The sequence below is a fragment of the Gorilla gorilla genome, chromosome 11 (assembly GCF_029281585.2).
Source record: "Gorilla gorilla gorilla isolate KB3781 chromosome 11, NHGRI_mGorGor1-v2.1_pri, whole genome shotgun sequence".
Classification (NCBI taxonomy): domain Eukaryota; kingdom Metazoa; phylum Chordata; class Mammalia; order Primates; family Hominidae; genus Gorilla; species Gorilla gorilla.
The window spans coordinates 85,499,845-85,525,568 of NC_073235.2; the positions used below are offsets into that span (position 1 = coordinate 85,499,845).

Sequence of the window (25,724 nt, forward strand, 5' to 3'; positions counted from 1 at the left end):
CATCTGAATAACGTCAAGGATGAGGAGAAAAATACAAAATGTGGCCAATTTAGACTTGAAAGAGGAATTTGACTTAATAACCAAGAAACACCACACGTTTTGCAAAATTGAAGGAATAAAGGGACAAAGATTCTTCCCTGAGTTTTCAACAAATTGAAATTAATACCTACAGGAAGAATAGACATTACCTGAAATTATGGAATGTAAAAGTAATATATATCTATGATTATTTTATGTTCCAATTTTTTAAATAATGAAAATATTACAGTATGAAAATTGTCCATAAGTACTGGAAAACCTTATATCAAGAGCAAAATAAGACTCAAATTGATCAGTAGTTAGCTTTCCGATTATTTTTTTCCTCCTGTGTTATGATGTATATTTTGGCCAACCGATCTGCTTTAAGTTAGCACTTTCCCTCTTAGGTAGGTAAAAAGAAAAGAGAGCAATCTACTGCTAGTAACTTGGATTAAGAGGCTTGATAACAAAGTATACTGAAATTATTGGAAATGCTTTCAAATTAATGTAATTTTATCAATAACTACCTCTTAATTGGAGCCAATAATTGAGATCTAAAAATATAGAAATCACAGTTATTGTCCTTTAGACACAAGTTCTGAGAAAGTCATGAACTTGAAAAACTTCAAGCCATTATACACTTCAAAATCATTAAAAATTTTAGTGATTCAAAAAAAGAAAAAAATTTAGTGATTCAAATGAGTTATTAATTACCATTCCATTTACAAGAAGATATATATGTCACTGTTGCCTTTAAACAGTTTTCAGCTTCCAATATACAGGATCACCTCAGTTTATGAAGCAAAGGTGTTTTTGCAGTTTTTTAAAGTATATATATTGTCATACCTTTGCGGTTAAAAAGAAATTGTTATTTAAAGGACTACTGTGGAACACATACTTCTGAAATACAAATAATTATTCTGTCTTAGCAGTAAGTAGATGTCAAACTGTATCAGGCAGTAAAACAGAATAGTGAGGAATGTTTCCTAAAAGGTAGTCTTGAGCGTATTTTAATCTGGGGGTGGGGGGGGAATGAACATTTATTAAGTGTCCACTATGTTCCAAGCCCCAGAAATAGAACTAGTAACAACAGCCACCATTTACTCAGCTCTTAACGCTTGCTACAAGGCACTGTACTAATACTTCCTATGGATTCACTCATTTAATTCTCCTCTTAACCTATGAGGTTAATAAAAGCGTATTCCAAAAACGTGAGATAACTGGAATATCTATTTAAGATTACAAGAGTTAGAATCAATAAGACTAGCAAGGCTTAGAAAGCCAAAAAATACAGCTTGAAGCATAACAGAAGCTGAGAGCAAATAAGTACCATGGAGCTGGTTTTGCTAGTAGAGAGCCAATGTGCAGCCTTCCAGAAATTTAGTTATAACCCAGACAACTAAATTAAATCACTACAGTTAATAATTAGCAGGAAAAGAAATTACAGGTATTTAAGAATTTACATTTCAGTTATTTCAGTAGTTAACATTGGAACAATTTCAGGGATTTTTTTCTGTTCAAGTTAAGTTTGGGTCAGGATCCAGATGTATGGAATTTGTAAAAACCTTCCAAGAGGATTCTATTACGTATCCCTGGCTAGGAACCACTGATCTCCTCACTTTGTAAGTAACCTACAGCCCAGAAATGTTAAATAACTTGCTCAAACTAAAAAAAAGTATCAGAGCATTATCTAGAATCTAGCTCTCTCAACTCACAGAATATTCTGCAAGTACGGAAAATGTTTAGAAAATAAGTGAAGTTTAGAGGTTATATGCCTGCAAGAAGAGCATTACTATTTTATACTCTAACACAGTCATGCATTGCTTAATGTCATCAGATGATTTCGTCGTTGTGTGAACATCAGAGTGTACTTACATAAACCTAGATGGTATAGCCTACTATACACCCAGGGTACATGGGATATAGCCTACTGCTTTCATGCTACAAACCTGTACAATGAGATTACTGCAGGCAATTGCAACATAATGGTATGTATTTCTGTATCTAAATGTATCTAAACATAAAAAAAAACAGTAAGAATACAGTGTTATCTTACGGGACTACTGTGTATAGGCAGTCCATCATTTAAGTGTTATGTGAAATATCATTATGCAGAATGACTGTATTTTGTTATCTTTATACAGATGCTCCTCAACTTAACAATAGGGTTACATTCCAATAAACCTATCTTTAATTGAAAATATCATAAATCAGCCAGGTGCGGTAGCTCACACCTGTAATCCCAGTACTTTGGGAGGCTGAAGCGAGTGGATTGTTAGACCCCAGGAGACAGAGACCAGCCTGGGCAACACGGTGAAACCCCAACGCTATCAAAAAAAAAATACAAAAATTAGCCTGGCATGGTGGCATGTGCCTATAGTCCCCGCTACTTGGAAAGCTGAGGTGGGAGGATCGCCTGAGCCAGGAGGCAGAGGCTGCAGTGAGCTGAGATCGTGCCATTGTACTCCAGCTTGTATGACAGAGCTAGACCCTGTCTCCAAAAAAAGAGAAGAAATGCATTTAACACACCTAACCTACCTAACATCATAGTTTAGCCTAGCCTACCTTAAACACTTACATTAGACTACAGTTGAGTAAATGATCTGGTAATACAGTACACTGCAGAGTATCAGATCACAAGAAAGTATCATACCACTTCCTACTGCGTGACATAGCTTTTGTGCCAACAAGAAGTCAACAAATTGTTAAGTCAAACCATCACAAGTTGGGGACCCTCTGTATATCCTACTGAATAAAAACTCTGCAATCTGAAATAGTAACTAGTTAGTTTCCGTCAGTGCCTGCCTGAAGTTTCTATTCATACTTCAAAACCAAGTACAAATGTCACTCTTCTCTTTACCATCTCTCCCAGATTATAATCTTTAATTCCCTTCTCAAGACTCCCACAATCCTACTTACACACTGCATTTTAGTTAAATATCTATACATCTCTCTCCCCACTAAGACACTAATTTCTTGGCACTAGAGACTTCATCTTAATTTACCTCTATTTCCCTCATGCCAGGGAACACATTCAATAAACGAAGAGTAAATGAATAAATTAAAAGGGAAAACCTCAATATTTGAGAGTAACTGAAAGAATAGCTCATATGATCGCTTATAAAACAGTTTTAAAGATGCAATTTTATTACTATCTAAAATAATCAACTATGCAATAACAAAGCATTTTCCAGTATGGGTTCTTCTACTTAAAACAAGAGAATCATTTCAAACTGGCACATATACAACCCTACTTACAAACTAACAATTCAGTAGCTTATAAAGTTATAAAGATGGGCAGACAGTGAATTTTTGAAGTCACTCATTTATGTTATGTTTGAGTTTTTGACAATAAACATATATTCCTCTGGTAATCATTAAAAAATTTTAAAGTTACTTAACAATTCCATAAAGGAAACAAAAGATGGATTATTTATCATTGCTACTTAAAAATTAAAAATAATTATTTTCCTAAGCATCTCTGGAACACGCTTCTGCATCTGATTGACCAAAAGAGAAAATAACGCCCTAAGTGGAAACAAATACAATACTGAAAGGGAAGACTAAAACCAGTTCCCCTCCCTTTACCCTGCACTGCTCCCTTCACAAACATCTTTTCTTCCCCCACTAAATAAGCAGATACTGGCTAAAGACTTTCAGTTTTACAATGCTATTCCTGTTAAATTTTTCCTTAGAAAATAAATTTATCCAAAATAATGAGAAAAGGATAGGGAAAAAAAGAAAAATATTCCTCTAATGTTTTTAAAGAAGTAAAACTGCATTTAAACCACCACAATACTCCATTTTAAAAAGTTTGTAATAGTTGTACGGGTTTTTTTTTTTTCTCGTTCTCTGTCCTTTACAGTACAGGCAAAAATTTAACAGGAGGAAAAGATGCAAGTATTAACTAAGATCTTTTTAATACAGAGATTAATCTCATGTTGGTAATGGTGGAGGAAAAGAAAGGAGAAGGAAAAAAAGAAGAGAGTAAACCACACACACAAAAATTTAACTGAGCAAAATGTTTTCTTTGGGTATTTGGCCGTTTTGTTAAACAGTCATACAATTTCAGAAAAACAGCGTTGCCCAAAAGAGATGCTCAGATTCCTAAATACTATTTTCACATATTACCATCCTCTACCTTCAGAAGCAATTCTGTGAAGTATGTAGGGCAGGCATTATGCTCCCTACATTACAGAAAACTAAACTGAGTTCAGTTATTGTTTAAAATGAAACATAATTTCTACTCTACTACTTCACCATAAAATCATAAAGATAGAGCTGGAATAGACTTTAGTGTTCCTTTTACAGTTAATTTTCCCCATTTTACAGATGAGGAAAAGTGAAGCTCAAGAAAGTCAAATTACTAACCAATGTTAGAGAACTCTCAGTGACAGAATGAAGATTGGAATGCAAGTCTCTTAACTTCTGGCCCAGTGCTCTTAATCCCACCACCACACAAGTTGCCATGCTGGAACCTTTAAAAATGTTACAAATCTCTACATGAGTGAGTCACATTATTAGGTCTGGAAAAGGGAAACCATATATAGATATAAAAAAAGGAATTAAGCAACAAATAAATTTAAATGTAAAGCTACCAATAACCTTCAAGTCTTTTCCTTAAAATCCGCTTTTATGTGTTCCTACATCCTCCGTCAAACTACAAGTTCCCTAAAATTCCCATAAATTGTAAATATTAAGATCTCAAAATTTTTGACTGATGAAATTAAAAAAAAAAACATTCTTCAGTAATCATGCTCCAACTTCCCTAATAAGCGTCAAAGCATATTATTGACAATAGTAAGTTATTTTACTTAACTATTTTTCATTGTATATGTTCACTAAAATATCATTTCCACTGTATACTTCCAATTGAAACAGAGTAATTAGATCTGGTAGACAATCTAATGCACATGCATTAATGAAAATGTGATAATTGACTGGCAAACATGTATTATGAGGTGGAAAGTTTTTTTTTTAGGACTAGAAGAGGTTGAGATTGAAAAGATTATGTGGTTTATAATGCAGTAAGAATGCAGACAGCATGAACCTAATAAACACATGGTGAACAGATCTTACTCACTTCTTTGGCAAGATATTTGAACAAATGTTTCAATTCCTAGCCAGCTGGGAAGATATGCCAGACTCACAGACAATTCTATAGGCTGAAAGATCCAAAATCTTATCTGATTCATTTACATGCAAAATTACACAAAGGGAGCAAACCCAAGGGTATTATTATTAAAACTAGAGCACACAGGTTTTGAGAGAGAGGAGGGAAGTAATTCATTCATTTCAACCTGGCCTAACTAAAGGCCTCGAGTATCAGATAAGGCCCTAAATACTCTAGTATTTCAAAAATTACACTGTCCCTGCCCAGAGAAAATTCACACTCAAGCAAGGTAAGCAATGTATTTCTTAAGAAACTAAAAATATAAGGCAAGTGCTAAAATATGACATTTCAATAAATCAAAATATTTGACATGGATATAATAATGATCACATTCAACGCATTTTAACTTTCACAAGTTCAGTAATACAAGAGGCTGAAGCTTCCCAAAACAGGAAGTGAAAAAAACAGTGCTTTTGAGAAAAGGCAACGAACTGGAATTATAAGAGTTCAAATGCCCAGAATTTCATTTAATCTTATTTATGAAGGTGGGATATTAAAGTTTGATTGCATTTATCCTACAAAAATGTTTAATAAATGCTTAGAAAAGGTATTTTGCCCAAATACCCAAATCACTTTTGATGTTACTCTCACTTCCTCTTTTAGAAACCATCATAACCATTTCCTTTAAACCACAATACCACAGGTCTAGTAACTTTTATAATATTTGACTTGCTCATTTTTGGACAAAATTCATATAGGAATCAATTTCCAAGTTTTTTAAGCAGCTCAATCTCCCCAAACAGTTCAGGTCAATGCAACCTCTAAGTAATACTATTTAAAACTGAATTATTCCTAACCTATATAAATTTATAACCTAGGCTCCTTGGTAAATGCAGAGGGGCTTCTTTGTCATGACACTGAGCTCCTGCCACATAAAAGGTAACAAACTGAGTAAGCATGTTGCAGTTACTCTCCAGATAGCACTGGGTTTAGAGTAATAAATCCTTGCAATTAGGTGAGCAACCAGATTTTGTCCTTATCCAAAATTTATCATCATTAAACCAGGACACTCTTTAGAATTAGTGTCTACATCAAATTGTAAAAAATAAATCAATTTTACACTCAAACGCTTGGAAATGAATTTCCAAAAAAAAAAAAAAAAAAAACAACTTTCTTCAGAAGCCCTCTCAACCTACAATCTATTGCTATGATTAAACTAAACGGTAACATTCACGATATATTAAAAAGCCAACAAATAGTTACGAAGGTATGACATCTAAGACACATTGGAAACTCAATGGATCTAACTTTTCCAAATATCTCTTTTTCTCTTTATCAAATTGTTTAAAACTTACCAACCTTGCCTTAAGGGGAGAGATTTTGTTGTTTTATCCTACGATAATGAATGTAATTATTTGTTCTATCTTTACATGGACTTTTCCAAACTTCCAGTGGTCTTCCACTCCTTACTGTACTGAGGACATTTAAAGCCTTTAAATGGGCCTATTAGCTATAGTTGCTCAAATTATCAGACTATGCTATAAATCAGCAGCAATTGCAACATTTTTACGGTTTTTATTTTGTACAGACACCGAACTTTAAGAAATGGTATTGGAAAATCTAACATGAGGAGGAGTACAGGGGAAAGAGTAGAAGGTTGTTATTCCAGTTCTAGTGACTCACAGCCTAGAAGTATTTCAGAAAATTGGTTCCACCCTCACTTCCCCCTCCTCTCCACCTTCAAAATGAAATAATCCCAAATCGTCAACACACTCTCAATGGCTTTTTATTTAGCAATCTAAAATAAAGTGGCAAAGTGGAGGGGATACGGGATTCGTCCAATCAGCCCTTCTCTACCCACATTCCCACACCAAAAAATGGGGATGTGGGGTGTAATCCCTGTTCACTGCTGCCATCTCCCTAAGAATATGGAACACTCAAGTTTTCCTACCCACCTAGAATTTCGCCCACCCACCACCCTCCCTTTCCTATGGGCCCCGTCATGGGGGCGGGGGCGCCGACGAGGGGACAGCTCCCGGCTCCCAGCGGCGCCCCCACCCCGTGCGAGGCCCAGCGCCCGATCCCGCCGCCGGGAGCCGGGAAATGGCTTCTCTGCCTTCGGCCGGCCGGCGAACCACAGGGAGAGGCGCCCGGGACTCCGCATTAGGCCGCGGCGCATCCAGGCGACCCCGGGCCGGGCCTCGGGCGGCGACGCCGAGATTTCTACACCCGGCGCCTCCCGCCGCCCCCACCCCACGGCCTCCCTTGCCCTTCATCCCTCCCGGGCCCGCCCGCCTCCGCCGCGGCCTCCCCGGCCCGTGCGCACCTTCTTGATGTTGTAGAGGCGGGTGAGCATGCCGACGCCCCGGTCGTTGAGGATGGTGAGCTTCTCCGCCAGCTTCTGCTGACTGGGCTGCAGCACTGAGCGCGACATGGTGGTGCTGGTGCCGCCGCCGCCGCCGGCCGCCTCGCGCCCAGTCACTGGCCCGCGGCCTTCGCAGCAGCCTCTCTCCGGCCTCCTCCCCTCCCGCCCGCGACCTCCGCCTTAGGAGAGCGCGCCCATGGCCCTCGCGCCCCAATCCCGCGCCGGCGACAGAGCGAGCCGCGGCGGACTCCTCGGAGCCCCTTCTCCCGCAGCAGCCCGCGCCCCGGCAGCCTCCTGCCTTCCGCCCGCCGCCCTTCCGCCCCCACCCCCGGCGCTCTCCGCCCCAGCCCCCAACAAGCCGCCTTCCCCGGCTGCTCCACTAGGTGTGGCGGCGGCGGCGGCGGCGGCGTCTACGGCGGCTGAGAACGAGGCCGCTTCCCGCAGCCCCGGACGGGCCCTCGGTCACCTGATCGGCAGCGCCGGCGCCCCCGCGAGGCCGGACGGGGAACTGCGGCCGACGGGCCCTCGGCCTGGCCTCGCCGCCGCCGCTCTGGCCCTGGCCCTGGCCCTGGCCTGGACCGCCCACTACGCCTGATGCCGGGATGGGAGTCCCAAGCGGGGACTGAGTGGGGTCGCGTTCTGTGCTCTTTCCACTTCGCCCCACACCCCACTCCTTCAAGTTCCCAAAAGTTGCTTTTCCGCACCACCCTTCTAAAGAAACCGGCAGAAACTCTGCTGGGAGGCGGGGTGTTTTCCAGGCGAGTTTCGCTTAAGAGTGGGCTGGTGGCTCCAAGCGCTTTTTCCTCCCACTGCTTGACAGGCGCTCGCCGCAGAACACAGCAGATGTTGTGCTCCGCGAGGTGGGGATCGCCTCTGCCAGCCTCCCCAGCCTATCCTCAGTCTCCCCGCCTGGAACCAGTTTGTGAGAGAGGAGGTCGGAAGTGAGGGTAACTCAAGTCCTTGAGATAATCACAATCTAGACTTTGTCGGCGAGGAGCACCCATCCGGAGGAGACGCAGTAGGTCCTGGCATGTGGAAGGCAAAAAATAAATGTTTGTTCAATGCGTAAAGGAACCGCTCCCATTTTTTTCCAGCCTCCACCCTAAATCCCACTTCTTCTTGGAAACATTCTTCTTTGCCATCTCATTTTTCCTGATCAATTTCTTCTTAGCGACACTCCAAGGCTACTCCCTTGTCAAATGTATTAGACATGATTCCAAAAGTGAACTAACTGAGGACTTACGTAATTGGGGTGAGAAACTTCAGCCAAGAGGACTCAGGCCTCTAATATTTTTGGCTTTGCCTTTTCTCGATATGTTAGTTTTTTATATTATATTCATTAATTTTAAGTCAGTAACAAAATGTCCCGCCACATTCAATAAGACATTCTAAGAGTAATAAGCCATCACTGGATTTATCAAAACTCTTTAAGAAAAGGAAATTGTAATGAATAGCTTTAAAATATTTTTTAAAGCTACTATATCTACTATTTGTAAGGAAATCTTCATTTTAATAGTCCAACAAGAAAGAAGGAGTGGACTGAATGGATTTAATCTAAGGGGCATTTAAAAGAGTCCTGTTCCCACCAAAAAAAGTCATAATCATACCTGCCAGTGTGCCTGAAATTCTATATACAAAGCTGCAGTACCTTGAATGAATGCTTTGTACCTAGAGAGTCTTAAGAATACAAACACTTCAGAGAGATCATCTGTCGAGCTATTACTAGTCATTAACTGGTCAAGGAATTTAATTTATCTGGTTACTTCTCAGCCTGATAGTTAACATTTTAATTTAGAGGAGGCAAGGTTGTGGGGCCTGGAATAGTAAGGGCAGACCTGAGAAGGGGAGGCTGCAAGGAGGGGTTTGGGGTAGCCAGATAAGAAAATTTAAAAATGTTGAACATTGGGGGAAATATGTGCTCCTTTAGGGAGATTACAAATAACTAAGTCTAGACGCAGAATTACAGAGTGCTACCAATGAAAGATTGTCTCATTTTCTAGTTTTTTAAAACTGCTGTATAGGGAGAACAAGAAAACGGCACTGTATTATAAATTTGAACACAACTCTTACTCCCCAAGAAAAACTATCATGTTGCCATATAAACTTGAATACTAGTAGCTGCTTATAACTCAGGGAGTACCCAATAGGAGAACGCTGTAGATAGTAGTCTCATTATTCAATATTTATTGTCACTAATTCATAGACATACTGGCCCTAGACTGTAATGAAATGTATCTATTTGCGTAAAAGAGATTAGATGTAGATGAATTACAATTTTTGTCTTTCTCTACATTTTGCATTAAAAAGAACAAGTGTACGGGAATTTTTCTTAAACTTTTTAACTTTTTTGTAGAGACAGGGTCTCCCTATGTTGTCCAGGCTGGTCTTCAACTGCTAGGCTCAAGCTCCATCACACCTGTAACCCCCACACTTTGGGAGGCCAAGGCAAGAGGATTGTTTGAGTCCCGAAGTTCAAGACAAGCCTTGGCAACATAGGGAGACCCCCATATCTACAAAAATTTAAAAATTAGCTGGGGGTGGTGGCGTGCCTGTGGTCCCAACTACTCTGGAGGTTGAGGTGGGAGGATCACTTGAGCCTGGAAGGTAGAGGCTGCAGTGAGCTGTGATCACACCCCTGTACTCCAGTCTGAGTGACAGAGCAAGACCCTGTCTTAGAAAGAGAGAAAGAAAGAGAGAGAGAGGAAGGAAGGAAGGAAGCAAGCAAGCAAAGGAGGGAGGGAGGGAAGGAGGAGGAGAGGGAAGAGGGGAAGGGAGGGGAGAAAGGAAAGAAAGAAGGAAGGGAGGGAAAGAGGAAGGAAAGGAAGGAAGGAGAGACGAAAGAAAGAAAGAAATTGAGGCCAGGCGCGCTGGCTCACTCCTGTAATCCCAGCACTTTGGGAAGCCAAGGTGGATGGCTCACCTGAGGTCAGGAGTTTGAGACCAGCCTGGTCAACATGGTGAAACCCATCTCTACTAAAAATACAGAAATTAGCCGGGCATGGTGATGCGTGCCTGTAATCCCAGCTACTTGGGAGGCTGAAGCAGGACAATCACTTGAACCCGGGAGGAGGAGGTTGCAGTGAGCCCTGTGATTGCACCCCTGCACTCCAGCCTGGGTGACAGAATGAGACTCTGTCTCAAAAAAAAAAAAAAAAAAAAGAAAAAGAAAAGAAAAGTACATCCATCATCCAGCCTCCCTTGCAGCTTATGTTCTGACCAGTAAGATATAAGCTGTCAAGAACCTTCCTAAAGGGACTGCTGCTGCTCTCCATTTGCCAGTTCTTCCTCACTTCCTTTATTCTGCCACACCTAACAAGGATGCAATGACCACTATCTTGAACCAGGAAGACAACAGCCACTCAGTAAGGATGACAAAACATAAAAATGGAAGGTGTATGTGGACTTTTTAGAACACAACAGCCATGTCAAACTTGGCCTGTCTAGACCTGGTTTTGTACAAAAGAGAAATAAACTTCTAGCTTTTTTTATTTGTTTTTTTTTTAAATTACTTACAGCCAAACGTGATCCTCAATAATCCTTAAACGTGATCCTCAATAATAAGTTTCTGTGGCCAACTTTATAATATCTCTAATAGGAATAAAATAAGGGATGATAACTAGGTTTAATAGTTATGGTTTTTGCACTGTGTCAGATGTTGTTACAATTTGAGCTACATTTTCTCATTTACTTCTTTCAAAAACCTTTAGAGATATTATCATCTTTAATTTTACAGATGAGAAAACTGAAATGCAGACAGTTTTTTTTTTTTAATTGCCAAAGATCACACCCATAGAAAATGGTAAAGCTGGTATTGGATCCCGTATCAGTCTGACTCCAAAGTTCGTGCACTACTGTGACAAGACAGTTGGATGGCACTACATTTTTCATGCATCTAGTGAACATGATTCTATGGTTTCCTCTAGAGTCCTATAACCCTGCTCAAACCTTTATAAACAGTTCCTTCACTTTCTTCAATTCACAGTTAAGAGTCTGCCATATTTTTTCCTGACCGATACATCAGCTCTTTTAGGTGGCTTTCTTTAGCTTTGCTTTCTCCAGAAACTAGCATGAGAATTATTTCTGTAATGTCTTTTGCTAATCATAAAGAATGTTTATGCGTTCTTTTTTTAAAATCACTTAGTTTACCCAACCCAGTGTTGCTTCTCTATATAAGGCAAGAAGTGAGAAAAATTGATTAAGGGTATCTCTATAGGTTCTTAGGATAAAGCCCTTTGATTAGGAGGTCTGCCATCAAAGGCAGTGTTCCACTTGATCTTAAAGACAAATATAATGTTTTTCCTCCCATCAAACTTCTAACCAGGTATTACTAACTAAGTATGACTAGAAATGTATGAACAAATTTCTCTTTGAAATAGCCTGGGAATTGAGAAGTAGACATAGTAATTTTGTCTGTCTTTCAACCCTTCCTTTGGGAAGCCACCACCTTCTGACAAAATTGAATGCAGAAAGAAAAAGGGCCCAAGCTGTGGGAAGAGTCAGACATAAGTGAATAACAAATTAATAGAGCTTTTCAAGGAAATGCCACTCTAAAAAATTGCATTTGGTGAGACCATAATGCAGAGAAACCAACTCTGGGTGAACAACAGTGGAAAAGGACATAGATTTCCCGGTGGTTTAACAGTAATTCATGTCCTGTTCTTCTGCTTGGCAAAGACCACAAGGTATAACATTTATTCCCCAAAAAATTATTAAGAAAGAGAATGAGGAAAAGACAGGGCAACAATGAGGAAAAGACAGGGCAACAGTATCCACAGTAAATGAAGGAAGGAGTTAAGACTTAGCCAGAGATTGCAACTCAGTAGAACAGAAGAGTAACTGAGACCAGAATAAAGAAACATGAGGTATCTCCAGTAATCAGTAGAAGAGATGCCAGAAATACAGCTGATCTGAAAAGTTAAAAAAAGAAATAAAATAAAGAATTAATTACAGCCTTGATCTTGACCACTCACATCCAATTAGATTCATCTTATAGTATGCCTAATCTTTGGTAATATAACTCACACATGTTTATTTGCACCTGCTCTACAAAACTATAGATTTAGCTTTCCTTTTTTGTTGTTTTTGCTTTTTGTTTTTTTGTTTTAGATATTTATTAGGCTAGACTTATGCATGAATAGTATATGATGGAATATATATCAGTGAATACAAATATTGGTTGATCTTTTTAGGTTTATAATTTTTTAACGTTAAAATGCTACATAGAAAATAGGCAATATCAATGGTAGAACAAAATGAGTTAGAATACAGGGTTAGCATTTTGATGATACCAACTTTCAGCTGAACAAAAATAATCTATTTACGTTTTTACATTTTTACATTTACATCAAATGTAAAAACTCCAGAGGTGAATATTCACTCCAGAGGTGAATATTCTTTCAAAAATTTGAAAATACATTGAATCTATTGAACTGGACCTCCAAGGGGAGGCCTAGCATACAAATTTGAAGTTATCAGAATTTGGGTATTATTTGTAGCCATGGGAATAAATTGAGATACTTTTTGGAGAGTATTTTTTTAAAAAGGAAAATAGTGTGTAATAGAAAGAAAGAAAGAGAGAAAGAAAAGAAAGAAAAGAAAGAAAGAAAGAAAGAGAAAGAAAGAAAGAAAAAGAAAGAAAGGAAAGGAAAGGAAAGAAAAGGAAAGGAAAGGAAAGGAAAGGAAAGGAAAGGAAAGGAAAGGAAAGGAAAAAGGAAGACTTATGAGGTGTTAGGCCTGTGAGCCCAAGCCTGCACGTATTCATCCAGATGGCCTGAAGCAAGTGAAGAATCACAAAAGAAGTGAAAATGGCAGATTCAGCCGGGCGTGGTGGCTCACACCTGTAATCCCAGCGCTTTGGGAGGCCGAGGCGGGTGGATCATCTAAGGTTGGGAGTTTGAGACCAGCCTGACCAGCATGGTGAAACCCCATCTCTACTAAAAATACAAAAATTAGCTGGGCGTGGTGGCGCATGCCTGTAATCCCAACTACTCGGGAGGCTGAGGCAGGAGAATCGCTAGAACCCAGGAGGCGGAGGTTCCAGTGAGCCCAGATCGTGCCATTGCACTCCAGCCTGGGCAACAAGAGCAAAACTCCATCTCAAAAAAAAAAAAAAAGAAAAGAAAATGGCAGATTCCTGCCTTAACTGATGACATTACCTTGTGAAATTCCTTCTCCTGGCTCATCCTGGCTCAAAGGCTCCCCCACTGAGCACCTTGTGATGCCCACCCCTGCCAGCCAGAGAACAACCCCCTTTGACTGTAATTTTCCGCTACCTACCCAAATCCTATAAAACAGCTCCACCCCATCTCCTTTCACTGACTCTCTTTTCGGACTCAGCCCGCCTGCACCCAGGTGATTAAAATGCTTTATTGCTCACACAAAGCCTGTTTGGTGATCTCTTCACACGGACATGTGTGAAAGGAGGTAGAAGCAAATCATAAGTAAATGGCATCTCGGGAGCCAGGGGAAGAAAGTATTTCAAGACGATGTGGTCAACCGAGTTGACTACTGCTGAGAAATGGAATAAGAAGTAAACTAAACAGAAGAGTACTCATTGAATTTGGCAACCTGTAAGTTTTTGGTACTTTGAGAAGAATAGTTTCAGCAGAATGGAAGAGATTAATTAAGTATAGAATGGGAGAAAGGGATGTGAAAATAACATATGTAGATAAGCCTTTTGAGACTTTTGATTGTGAAGGGAACAAGAGATGGGCAGTAACTAGAGGGTTAAGGGAAGGTTTTTGTTTATTTTCAATGAAAGTTGCCAGATTATCCAGTAGAGAGGGAGAGGTTTATGATTCAATAGAGAAAGAAGGAATAAGCAAAGGAGCCGAGGCCCTGATAGAACAAGGAAGAGAGATGGATGGGAAGCAGATGATATATGTCCAGACTGATTTTTGATTGGTTTCGGGGGGAAGTGCAGGGAGGAGACAATATATGATATTAGCTAACATCTATTGATCACTTTCAATGTGTCATGTCCTGTCCAAGTGTCCTAACATGTATTAATATGTTTCATCTTCATAACAAACTCTTAAAGTAGTGCTGAGACCATCTCGGTCGGGGAGACTCTAACCCAGTGACGCTAGAGGAATTAAAGATACACAGAAATATAGAGGTGTGGAGTGGGAAATCAGGGGACTCACAGCCTTCAGAGCTGAGAGCCTTGAACAGAGATTTACCCACATATTTATTGACAGGAAGTCAGTGATAAGCATTGTTTTTATAGATTATAGATTAACTAAAAGTATTCCTTATGGGAAACAAAGGGATGTGTCAAAATAAAAGGATGAGTTTGGCTAGTTATCTGCAGCAGGAGCATGTCCTGAAGGCACAGATCATTCATGCTATTGTTTGTGCTTTAAGAACGCCTTTAAGCAGTTTTCCACCCTGGGTGGGCCAGTGTTCCTTGCCCTCATTCTGGTAAACCCACAACCTTCCAGTGTGGGCATCATGGCCACCTTGAAAATGTCACAGTGCTGCAGAGATTTTGTTTATGGCCAGTTTTGGGGCCAGTTTATGGCCAGATTTTGAGGGGCCTGTTCCCAACATGTCCTCCTTCTTTGATTTGCAAAGCGATAAAAGCAAAAGCAGCTTTGTCACAGTTAGCTACCTCTTGCGGGAATCAGGATCTGCATCTGCAGGCTATACAAAGACAAATAACACAGATTAAAAGCACAATCATTGAAATCACAGAGCTTCTAAGAGTTTTTATCCATTTTAATGGGTTACTAGCTTCTAATCTGTCTGCAGCTCCTTCAGGCACTCCAGTTCCTGGCATTAAGGTCAGGTGTGCCTGGGATGCTTTAAATATTTGTTCTTTTAATTTTGCAATATCCAAAGACAAGTTTGTAGAGTGCCCTTCTAGATGCTTTTTTATTCTTTCCCAAATTTTGATCCTATTAAGAGCTATTAATAGTTTCCACAAATCCTTATGTGTAGCTCCTACAATGGGCCATATCATTTGAGGTTGAGGTACCACTATACCGCCATGATTCCAGATATAGGAACTCTTGCGTACTTCTTATCATTTCTGCCATCTGACCGTTTTGTTCAGACCAGCTGAACATAGTGTGACCGTGGCACGCAGACTGAGAGGTGCAATTCAAGCTAAACATCCCCTCAGGGGACCAATCAATAATGATTCCATAGGAATCATTGCGCAGCACCTCTGCCTGTTCTGCAATGCAGTCTTCCTAAACAAGTACATTCATTTTTTTCTGACTGGGTCCAATCCTGTTTACAAATAGGTTTTTGAGGACGGTATCCCTCAATTATAGGAGCAGATTTATTATGGTAAATACTGAGACCAGAAAGCATGTGTAACTGTGTCATAGAGTGATTACATCCAGGCATTATTGCCAGGCAAGATTGATAAATATGCCCAATAAGTATAATTTTTCTCTGTGTCAGCCCTTGTTGAAGGAATAAACACAGCAATGGTGATCACCGCTATCATAGCTACCATTAAATTACTCATTGTGACTGGTTGTCCTGCTTTCCTCAGGTTTTCTTCTGCCATCTGTGACAGTTTCTTGATCTGTCCCCAGGTGGGTGGCTGTGTTCGACGGGTGTTGCTCATGACAGTTGGGGTCCTCCTTAGCGTCAGCCTTTACATGGCTGCAACCGGGGGGTCCTCGGATTTCTCCCGGAATCTCTCCCTCGGATAATTGCTCTGGAATTAGAACTTGTGCTCCCCATTCTTGTAATAAATCTCTCCCCCATAAATTTATAGGTACAGAAATTATAATTGGTTGAATAGTCCCAGGTCATCCATCAGGTCCTTCACATTGCAAAATATAACTACTTTGATATACTTCAGGGGCTTTACCAACTCCAACTATGTTAAATTGAGCAGGTTGAATGGGCCACGTGGATGACCAGTGCTGTAGAGAAATGACTGAAATGTCCGCTCCTGTATCTACCAAAACTTTAAATTTCTTTCCTTGAATAGTTATTTCACAGGTAGGACGTTCATCAGTAATTTGATTTACCCAACAAGCTGCTTTGCCTTGTTTATCTGTGCTTCCAAATCCTCCTGTTAGTTTAATTTCACTTTTCCCCATTTCCACATATGGCACAATCAGGAGCTGTGCTGTATGTTCTCCTGGCTCTGCTTTCCAGGGAACAGAAGTAGATATAACAATTTGAATTTCCCCATTGTAATCTGAATCATTGACTCCTGTTTGTATTTGTACCCCTTTTAAATTTAAACTAGACGTTCCTAGAAGTAATCCTATCATCCCCGCTGGCAAGGGTCCACAGACTCCTGTTGGGACCTTTTGTGGGGGTTCCCCAGGCAGAAAGCTCACAGGTTTTGTGCAGCATAAATGTACTGTGGCACTACTGGCTGTGGCGGGGGACAGACATTGTACAGGGGTGAGGGAATGGCCTGAGCCGGAAATGCCCAGGTTTGGAATGGGGCCTGGGATGGGCCCCTCATGGCATTTCCCGAATTTAAAAGGAAAAGGCTCAAATGTAGCTATAATATTCCCCTGTTGATCTGGGGGGTGTATTCTAACAGGGAACTGCCAAGCCTCTATATCACCCTCTCTTCTAGCTTGCTGGATTCCTGCCTGAATAGAACTGAGAGCGGTTGCTGGAGGTGCTGCTCAGTCATTGGGACAACTAATTTTCACCCAGTGTCCTCTGGAAAAGAAACATCTGGAGGGTCAGGCCACTCTTTTTCTTCAAAATAAGGATGGAGTGCAGAAGGGTAAGGAGGAACCTCTCCCTCCTTTGCCACTTTAGCTTTAGCTGGCAAACAAACCTGCTCTGTAACCTCTTCTGTTACTTTGTTATACTCCCCTTCCTCCTCACCATCAGTGTGAAAAGCTTCCAAGGTGGAATGAACCAGAGTCCACCCTTGTCCCATTGTTACCTTGATGCTTCCGAGCTCACCTTCTTACTGACCATGGGGACTGCTTTAAGAGTACTTGGGTGTCCTCCAGCTTAGTTCCACGTTCTCCAACTGTCGCTCTGGTGATCGTTTGACCTGGATTCGAGCCCCCACGTATGGGTGCTGCTTGCCAAGACCAGCTTGGTCAGGGAGACACTAACCCAGTGGTGCTAGAGGAATTAAAGACACACGCACAGAAATATAGAGGTGTGGAGTGGGAAATCAGGGATCTCACAGCCTTCAGAGCTGAGAGCTTCGAACAGAGATTTACCCATGTATTTATTGACAGCAAGTCAGTGATAAGCATTGTTTTTATAGATTATAGATTAACTAAAAGTATTCCTTACAGGAAACAAAGGGATGGGTCAAAATAAAAGGATGGGTTTAGCTAGTTATCTGCAGCAGGAGCATGTCCTTAAGGCATAGATTGCTCATGCTATTGTTTGTGATTTAAGAATGCCTTTAAACGGTTTTCCACCCTGGGTACGCCAGGTGTTTCTTGCCCTCATTCCGGTAAACCCACAACATTCCAGCGTGGGCGTCATGGCCATCATGAATATGTCACAGTGCTGAAAAGATTTTGTTTATGGCCAGTTTTGGGGCCAGTTTATGGCCAGATTTTGGGGGGCCTGTTCCCAACAAAGTAGGTACCCATAATCATTCCTATTAAACAGATGAGTGTCTAAGGTCACAGCTGGTAAGGGGAAGAGCTCCACTGGAGTGCACTGATGTAGGTCAGTAGAATTGGTTTTGAGAAGATGAGAATTTCCCATTTTCTCATGTCTTCTATTTCTCCAATGAAATAGAAATATTTCATAATCCTAAGAGGGAGGTCATATGTCAGAAAATGTTAAATATTCATTTGTGCTTGGTGTCATGCACTTAAATGGTTAGCAGTAAAAAAGCCTGGAGTCTGGGGTCAGATTAACAGAGTTGAAAACCTGGCTTTGCTACTTACAGTAGTGTGACCTTGAACATATGAATAAAGCTCTCTAATCCTCAGATTTTCACCATAAATGGGGATAATTGTACCTACCTCACTAGATTGTCATGGGGAATACATGAGATAATTTTTAGCATTGTCTCATGTGTGGTTATACTAGCTATAAATGTTGCCTTTTATTACTACTCTTAAAGTTATTGTTATTATTATTATCACTCCACTCTGCCCAGTTTTGTGATTTTCTATGTTAGTACATGGCTTCAGGCCCAGAGAAGATAGAGGGTTATGGATTTTTCTTTTTTTAGATGAGTGTAATGGAGGGAGAGAGTGGCAAAGAAATGAGAGTAGTGACTAGAGAATAATGGTCTACTTTAAATAGCCAACACATTGTGTTTTAGCATTCAACCAAAAGAGAATTAAAAATCTACCTAATTGTATTAAATTGCTGTGCTTGACAAACTCCTATTTCAAAGTAATAACTTCCAAAAATGACGTTCTCACCATTTCACGTTAAGTACACACCACAATCGTTATACTTCTAAGCCTTGATTATGTGCAAATGTTAAGGACATTTTTTTTCTTATTATAAAAATATATACTATGTTAAAGTATTATAAACTCATTATAAGATTATTTTCCCCAGTAAGACATTGCTGAAATCTAAATGTTTACAATAAGTCAGTTGTTCACTGATGTTTAAATTCAACTTTGTAGTCCCACTTAAATTAAAATCCGGGCCAAGTGCAGTGGCTCACACCTGCAATCCCAACTCTTTGTGAGGCAGAGGCAGAAGGATCACATGAGGCCAGGGGTTTGAGACCAGCTTGGGCAACATAACAAGATCCCGTCTCTACAAAAGAATAATAACAATAATTTAAAAAATTAAAATTCTGGCCAGGTACAGTGGCTCACACCTGTAATGCCAGCACTTTGGGAGGTCGAGTTGGGCAGATTGCCTGAGCTCAGGAGTTTGAGACCATCCTGGGCAACATGGTGAAAGATTGTCTCTATTAAAAATACAAAAGAAAAAATTAGCTGGGCGTGGTGGCACGTGCCCATGGTCCCAGCTACCTGGGAGGCTGAGGTGGGAGAATAGCTTCAGCCTGGGAGGTAGAGACTGCAGTGAGCTGAGATCGCACCACTGCACTTCACCCTAGGTGACAAAGTGAGACCCTGTCTCAAAAAAAAAAAAGCCAATGTTACTTAAGTACAGTCACACAAACTAAGCTGCTACTATAAAATCATGTTTTTCTTTAAAACTATGAACATACACTGCCCCACCTGGATTGTTTGCACATTAAAGTTTTACCATTTCATAGATTATTTTTAATTGCTTCAACCCATTACTCTTTGCACAAACCTTTAGAATCAGAATTTATTCACATTTTCTACAACTACTTTTTACATTTCTTATATTCCCAATGGTCTTCATTTGTGCTATATTTGAAATGAAAGGATGAACAATTTACTTTTAGTTTGTGAAGAGAGGAAACCCACATTTCCTAATTAGTGTCCAATTTATTTATATAGTTGATTCTACATGTAAAATATTAGGAACACATTGAAGCAAACTTTAGCATTACATATGTATGTATACTTTCTTATGTCACATTTTAATTATAGAATTGTTTTACTTGAGCAGAAAACATTTGTAAGTTGATTTAAATAAAAATATGTTATCTAATATATTAGCCAAAAGTGCTAGTAGTTCTGTTATATAATACATTGGCTAAAAATGCACCTGCTACTACATTACAGACTATGGGACTTCCAAACATCAGAAGAGAACTTTGGATGTGCAATTCTGGAAATAACAGAATTAGCTTAGAGTACCCTCCTGTTTTAAAAGACAGTGAAAGACTTAAAGCCTGTGAATTGAATCAGAATAAAAGAATGAAGTGAGCCACTCATCTTTATTCATTTTCCCCATGGAGTCAAAGAAGAAATAAAAACAAAGCTGAAATCATTTTTTCTTTATGCTGGTGTTGGCCAAATTAATTTTTGGTTACAAGGTTTCTAATTAGCTTTTTTTTTTTTTTTTGACAGAGTCTTGCTCTGTCACCAAGCTGGAGGGCAGTGGCGCGATCTCAGCTCACTGCAATCTCCGTCTCCCGGGTTCAAACAATTCCCCTGCCTCAGCCTCCCGAGTAGCTGGGACTATAGGCATGTGCCACCACTCGCAGCTAATTTTTTGTATTTTTAGTAGAGACAGGGTTTCACCATGTTGGCCAGGATGGTCTCGAGATCTCTTGACCTCGTGATCCACCTGCCTCGGCCTCCCAAAGTGCTGGGATTACAGGCGTGAGCCACTGCACCTGGCCTCTAATTAGCTTTGAGTAATGGATCCCCCTGCTGAAGCTGGTCATCCTATCCATAAAATATATACAAATATTGTAGTACAATTTTAAATAGTTTATGGTTTCATTAAGACCATATAAAGCTCCAGAGACCCTAGATTTGAAACGACTATGCATTGCAATGAGTCTATCAAAAATGGCATAACAGGAGCAATTGTATACCCTGGTAATCATGTGCTAAGCATCCGGGTTTAACCTGACATTAATGTTAAAAAGAAAACTTTCTATGCCGGGGGCAGTGGCTCATGCCTGTAATGCCAGCACTTTGGGAGGCTGAGGCGCGTGGATCACCCGAGGTCAGGAGTTTGAGACCAGCCTGGCCAACATGGTAAAACTGTGTCTCTACTAAAAATACAAAAATTAGCTGGGCATGGTAGCGGGCACCAGTAATCCAGCTACTCAGGAGGCTGAGACATGAGGATTGCTTGAACCTGGGAGGTGGAGGATGCAGGGAGCAGAGATCACGCCACTGCACTCCAGCCAGGGAGACAGAGTGAGACTCCGTCTCAAAACAAACAAACAAACAAAAAAACCTAAAGCTTTTTAGAATGTCATCTGGATCTGTAAAAGAGCCTCTTTCCTAATGAGTTCAATGCATTACCCTATGGCAATCTTTCCATGACAGTAATAGGGTAGCCTCTGATATCAACATTTTATCAGGACTAAATATTCCACTGTAGATCATTTACTCAAGTTCTCTCTTTATCTGCCTCCCTCTGGCTGCCAAGACCTTTGGCACCTCCAACAGAAGGTGGGAAGGAGAACTGAAAACATGAGACTCAAATTGTTTTGTTTTGCTTTCATTTGAACACCTTAACTAAACAGTTTTGTATAAAAGAAGAAATGGAAACTGCTGATTACCAAAAAGTCTTTCAATGATCTGCAAGTTATCATTTGTCTACATATCCCTTTTTCTTATTGTTATAAGTAATAAAGGGTTGGATGTTTCCTTAATGAAATGTACAGTGTTTTAAAGAAATCCTGTGGCTTCTGCACATTACATAAGCCATAGTTAGTCTGCCTCAGAATGATTGCAGAAATATTGTAAATTTAGTCTCAGAAACTGGCTGCTAATGTAGGCCCAGCCAGCTTTTCAGCTTTCAAGACTGCTCTGTGTAAAATAGCACATTTGGAAATCTGTTGCTGCTACACCCTATTCATACCATACCCTGTTCCTAAGAAGTAAAACTTAACATGAAGAAGAAGCATAAGATATGTGAAAGGGTCACAAAAATGGAAGAAGCAACAGGTTCTAAAAATATTTGGTATTGGTTCAGCGTTCAAATACCTAGACATTAATGTCTTTGAGTGTTGACAATATTCTCTTGTTGGCAAAATACCTCTTCTCTTGATTTCAGTGCTAGCTGGCAAACTCCCATTCCACGGATGTACAACTGGCATCTGTTTCATACTGCTTTTGTTTTTGTGAGAAAAAAGTTAATATAAGGTAAATATCACCACCACCACCACCATCATTATTTAATGTTAAATATCAGTTTGACACAAAGCAATGGACTTGACTACAATTATCAGAGTTAGTTAAACTGCCTCAGATTTTTTGTGGAATGAGGTCATGTGAAAATATAATCAAACACTGTACTAGAAATATGGAATTTTTTTCCTTCTCTTCATGGGAGACAGATTAGCTTAATTCATGTGAAATTGTTTCTTTTTCTCTTATGTCCTTTTCATTTCAAGAGGTATTCCTACCTTTAGTGGGAAGGGTGTTTTTTTTTTTAAATTTTGTTTTGTTTTGTTTTGTTTTGTTTTGAGACGGAGGCTGCCTCTGTCTCCCAGGCTGGAGTGCAGTGGCACGATCTGTGCTCACTGCAACCTCCACCTCCTGGTTTCGAACAATTCTCCTGCCGCAGCTTCCCAAGTAGCTGGGACTACAGGCACCTGCACCACCCTGCCTGGCTAATTTTTGTATTTTTAGTAGGGGCGGGTTTGAGATGGCCAGGCTGGTCTCAAACTCCTGACCTCAGGTGATCTGCCCGCCTTGGCCTCCCAAAGTGCTGAGATTACAAGTGTGAGCCATTGCATCCGGCCCTTTAAAAAACGTTTTATGTGAAATCTCGTCTCTATTAAAAATACAAAAAATTAGCCGGGCGTGGTGGCAGGCGCCTGTAGTCCCAGCTACTCGGGAGGCTGAGGCAGGAGAATGGCGTGAACCCGGGAGGCAGAACTTGCAGTCAAAAACACAAACAAACAAAAAAATCTTTTTATTACAGAGAATTTCAAACATGAAAAGAGTAAATAGAGGAGTATATTAACTTCCCATGTAATGATCACCCAGCTTTGACACTTAATGACATTTTTCCAAACCTGAATGTAAAGGGTTTGTCCATAATCTAAACCAGAACTCTTATTTATGCTAAAATAATACATTAGAATAAAAAATAATATAATAGAAACTCTTTTTGTTTTCTTTCTTTTTTTTTTTTTTTTGAGACAGAATCTCGCTCTGTCCCCCAAATTGGAGTGCAGCGGTGTGATCTCAGCTCACTGCAACCTCCACTTGCCAGGTTCAAGAGATGCTGGTGCCTCAGCTTCCGGAGTAGCTGGGACTACAAACGCACAGCACCACTCCCAGCACAATTTTTTTTTTGTTTTTTGATACGAAGTCTTGCTCTGTCGCCCTGGTTGGAGTGCAGTGGCTAGAGTGCAGTGGTGAGCTCTCGGCTCGCTGCAACCTCCGCCTCCCGGGTTAAAGTGATTCCCCTGCCTCAGCCTCCTGAGCAGCTGGGATTACAGGCGCACGCCACCATGCCCAGCTAATTTTTGTATTTTTAGTAAAGATGTGGTTTCACCATGTTGGTCAGGCTGGTCTCGAACTCCTGACCTTGTGATCTGCCTGCCTCGGTCTCCCAAAGTGCTGAGATTACAGGCGTGAGCCACCACGCCCAGCTGATTTTTTTTTTTTTTTTAAAGACAGGGCCTTGCTATGTTGCCCAGTCTGGAATACACCGGCTATTCACAGGCTCACTGTAGCTTGAATTCCTAGCCAGAAGCAGTCCTCCCTCCTCAGTCTCCCAAATAGTTGGGACTACAGGTGTTGCAAGCTAGGCATTTTCACATTTCTTAATGGTAATTTTTATCAACATTTTAAAAAGAAGAGATGGTAAGAACAAATATCAAAGTGACACTCTTGGCAATAGCCAAACCAAGGGGTAAAACATGTCTATCAAACTGAACTTAAGCTAACAGCATGTGATATCATAATTATATGAGTAGTGCTTCCTAAATCCTGGTTTCTTCGAGAAGTAAGTGAAGAATGTACCCAATGCTTTCATTTTGCTGAGTCACCATGTGGAAAGAGAAAAATCAACCACTTACTGAATGAATCACTTTGTTTTTCTTCTAAGTAATTTGCTCTTCTTTAAGAACTGGCAGGCATGAAGCTACCAGGACTTGTGCTACCTGTCTTGTCAACAATAATACTCACCCAGGGATTACAGAAATGCTTTTAATAATAACATAGATCAGACACAATCTAAATTATCATAGTAGGAAAGAGTTATAGGAGTTATATAGTAAACCTACACCAAGAAATTTCGAAGGAATTATATGCCAATGAAAGAAAATGTAGGTAGGTAGGTCTTAGTAATGTATATCTGCCTCTTTAAAGTGTTCTAGGGTCATAACCAAAAAGATTATGTAATTCAGACAAATGGGCCTTCTGAGAGGTATATCCGTTCTTGATCTGACAAGGGATCAGGACAAGACAGGCATAGTGATCTCAAGTCCCACTTGGCCTGTGGACAATGACTGATTGGGTTGGACATTTGAGGTACAAAATCCAGACTAATTTATGGCAACCAAAATGAAGTTGCACTTGAGCTGTTTTACATCTTCTGTGGCACTTTGATGGAAACCATGCACTGAACAGCCCATTGCCTAAACCATCCCATTCATAGGCATTCTATAGTGCTGCTCTACTGTTTTAAAGTCCCCAACATTCCTTGCTTTAGCCAAAAAATGTAGTGGCACTGACTGCAGAGGGTGGCTTTTTAAATATGCTCACGTCCAGAAGGTAGATGCAAATGCTCCAGACCCCCCTTTCCCTTCGTTAGCACGGATTAGGTCAGTAGGCAGCCTTGTATTGAGGAGGAAGGTGTAAGAGGAGTTAGTCTGTTTGCGGGTGGGTCTGGTGGGGTCTGGGGTTGGGAAAAGAATAACAGTGATAGTCTTGGTCTGGCCAGAATGTGCTGTAAGAAGTTCCCTATGCCCTGATAAGAGAAGGAGGAAGTTCTCTGTAAGGTCCTCTGAGCTGGTCGCACCATGGTCGAGCCATCGTGACATTCCCCTGCCCTTGTGATAATGTACTTTGTGATATTCCCCAACCTTGTGAATGTACTTTGTAACATTCCTCCCCACGCTTGTGACAATACACACTCCCCGCCCTTGAGAATGTACTTTGTAACATCCATCCCCTGCCCGCAAATAATTGCTCCTGACTCCACCGCCTATCCCAAACCTATAAGAACCAACGATAATCCCACCACCCTTCGCTGATTCCTTTCTCAAACTCAGCCCACTTACACCCAAGTGAATAAACAGCCTTGTTGCTCACACTAAGCCTGCTCAGGTGGTCTCTTATAAGGACAGGCATAACATTCTCCTTCCCTGAAGAGAGCAGAAGGAGAGAACTTATCAGCATTCAGGAATGCTGTGAGAGAAGATGTGGCACTCCAAAGGCAGGAAACCATTTCAAAGAAATGTGCTCAGAGTTGGGCGGTCAATAAGGATTGCTTTCAAAGGAAAAAGATGGTGTCACAATTCTGCCAAAGGCTGCTCTGAAAAAAGGTTTACCCTTATAAAAATAAGGGCTGGGCGTGGTGGCTCACGCCTGTAATCCCAGTGCTTTGGGAGGCTGAGGTGGGCGGATCATGAGGTCAGGAGATCAAGACCATCCTGGCCAACATGGTGAAACCCTGTCTTTACTAATAATACAACACATTAGCCGGGTGTGGTGGTGCACACCTGTAGTCCCAGCTACTCAGGAGGCTGAAGCAGGGGAGTCACTTGAA

At 40.7% G+C, this 25,724-nt stretch overlaps 1 protein-coding gene across 2 annotated transcripts in view; it reads right to left on the bottom strand.

Annotated features, from left to right (window-relative positions):
- The window catches only part of NCKAP1 (NCK associated protein 1), a 113,257-nt gene extending 105,483 nt beyond the window's left edge, over positions 1–7,774 (bottom strand). Inside the window, exon 1 of one of the 2 annotated variants that reach the window (XM_004032918.5) lies at positions 7,458–7,774. In XM_004032918.5, coding sequence (XP_004032966.1) covers positions 7,458–7,565 — 108 coding nt within the window. In that variant the 5' untranslated portion in view covers positions 7,566–7,774. The remainder of the gene's footprint in view (positions 1–7,457) is intronic. The other variant, XM_004032919.5, reaches the window with a different exon arrangement.
- Between the last annotated feature and the right edge of the window lie 17,950 nt (positions 7,775–25,724).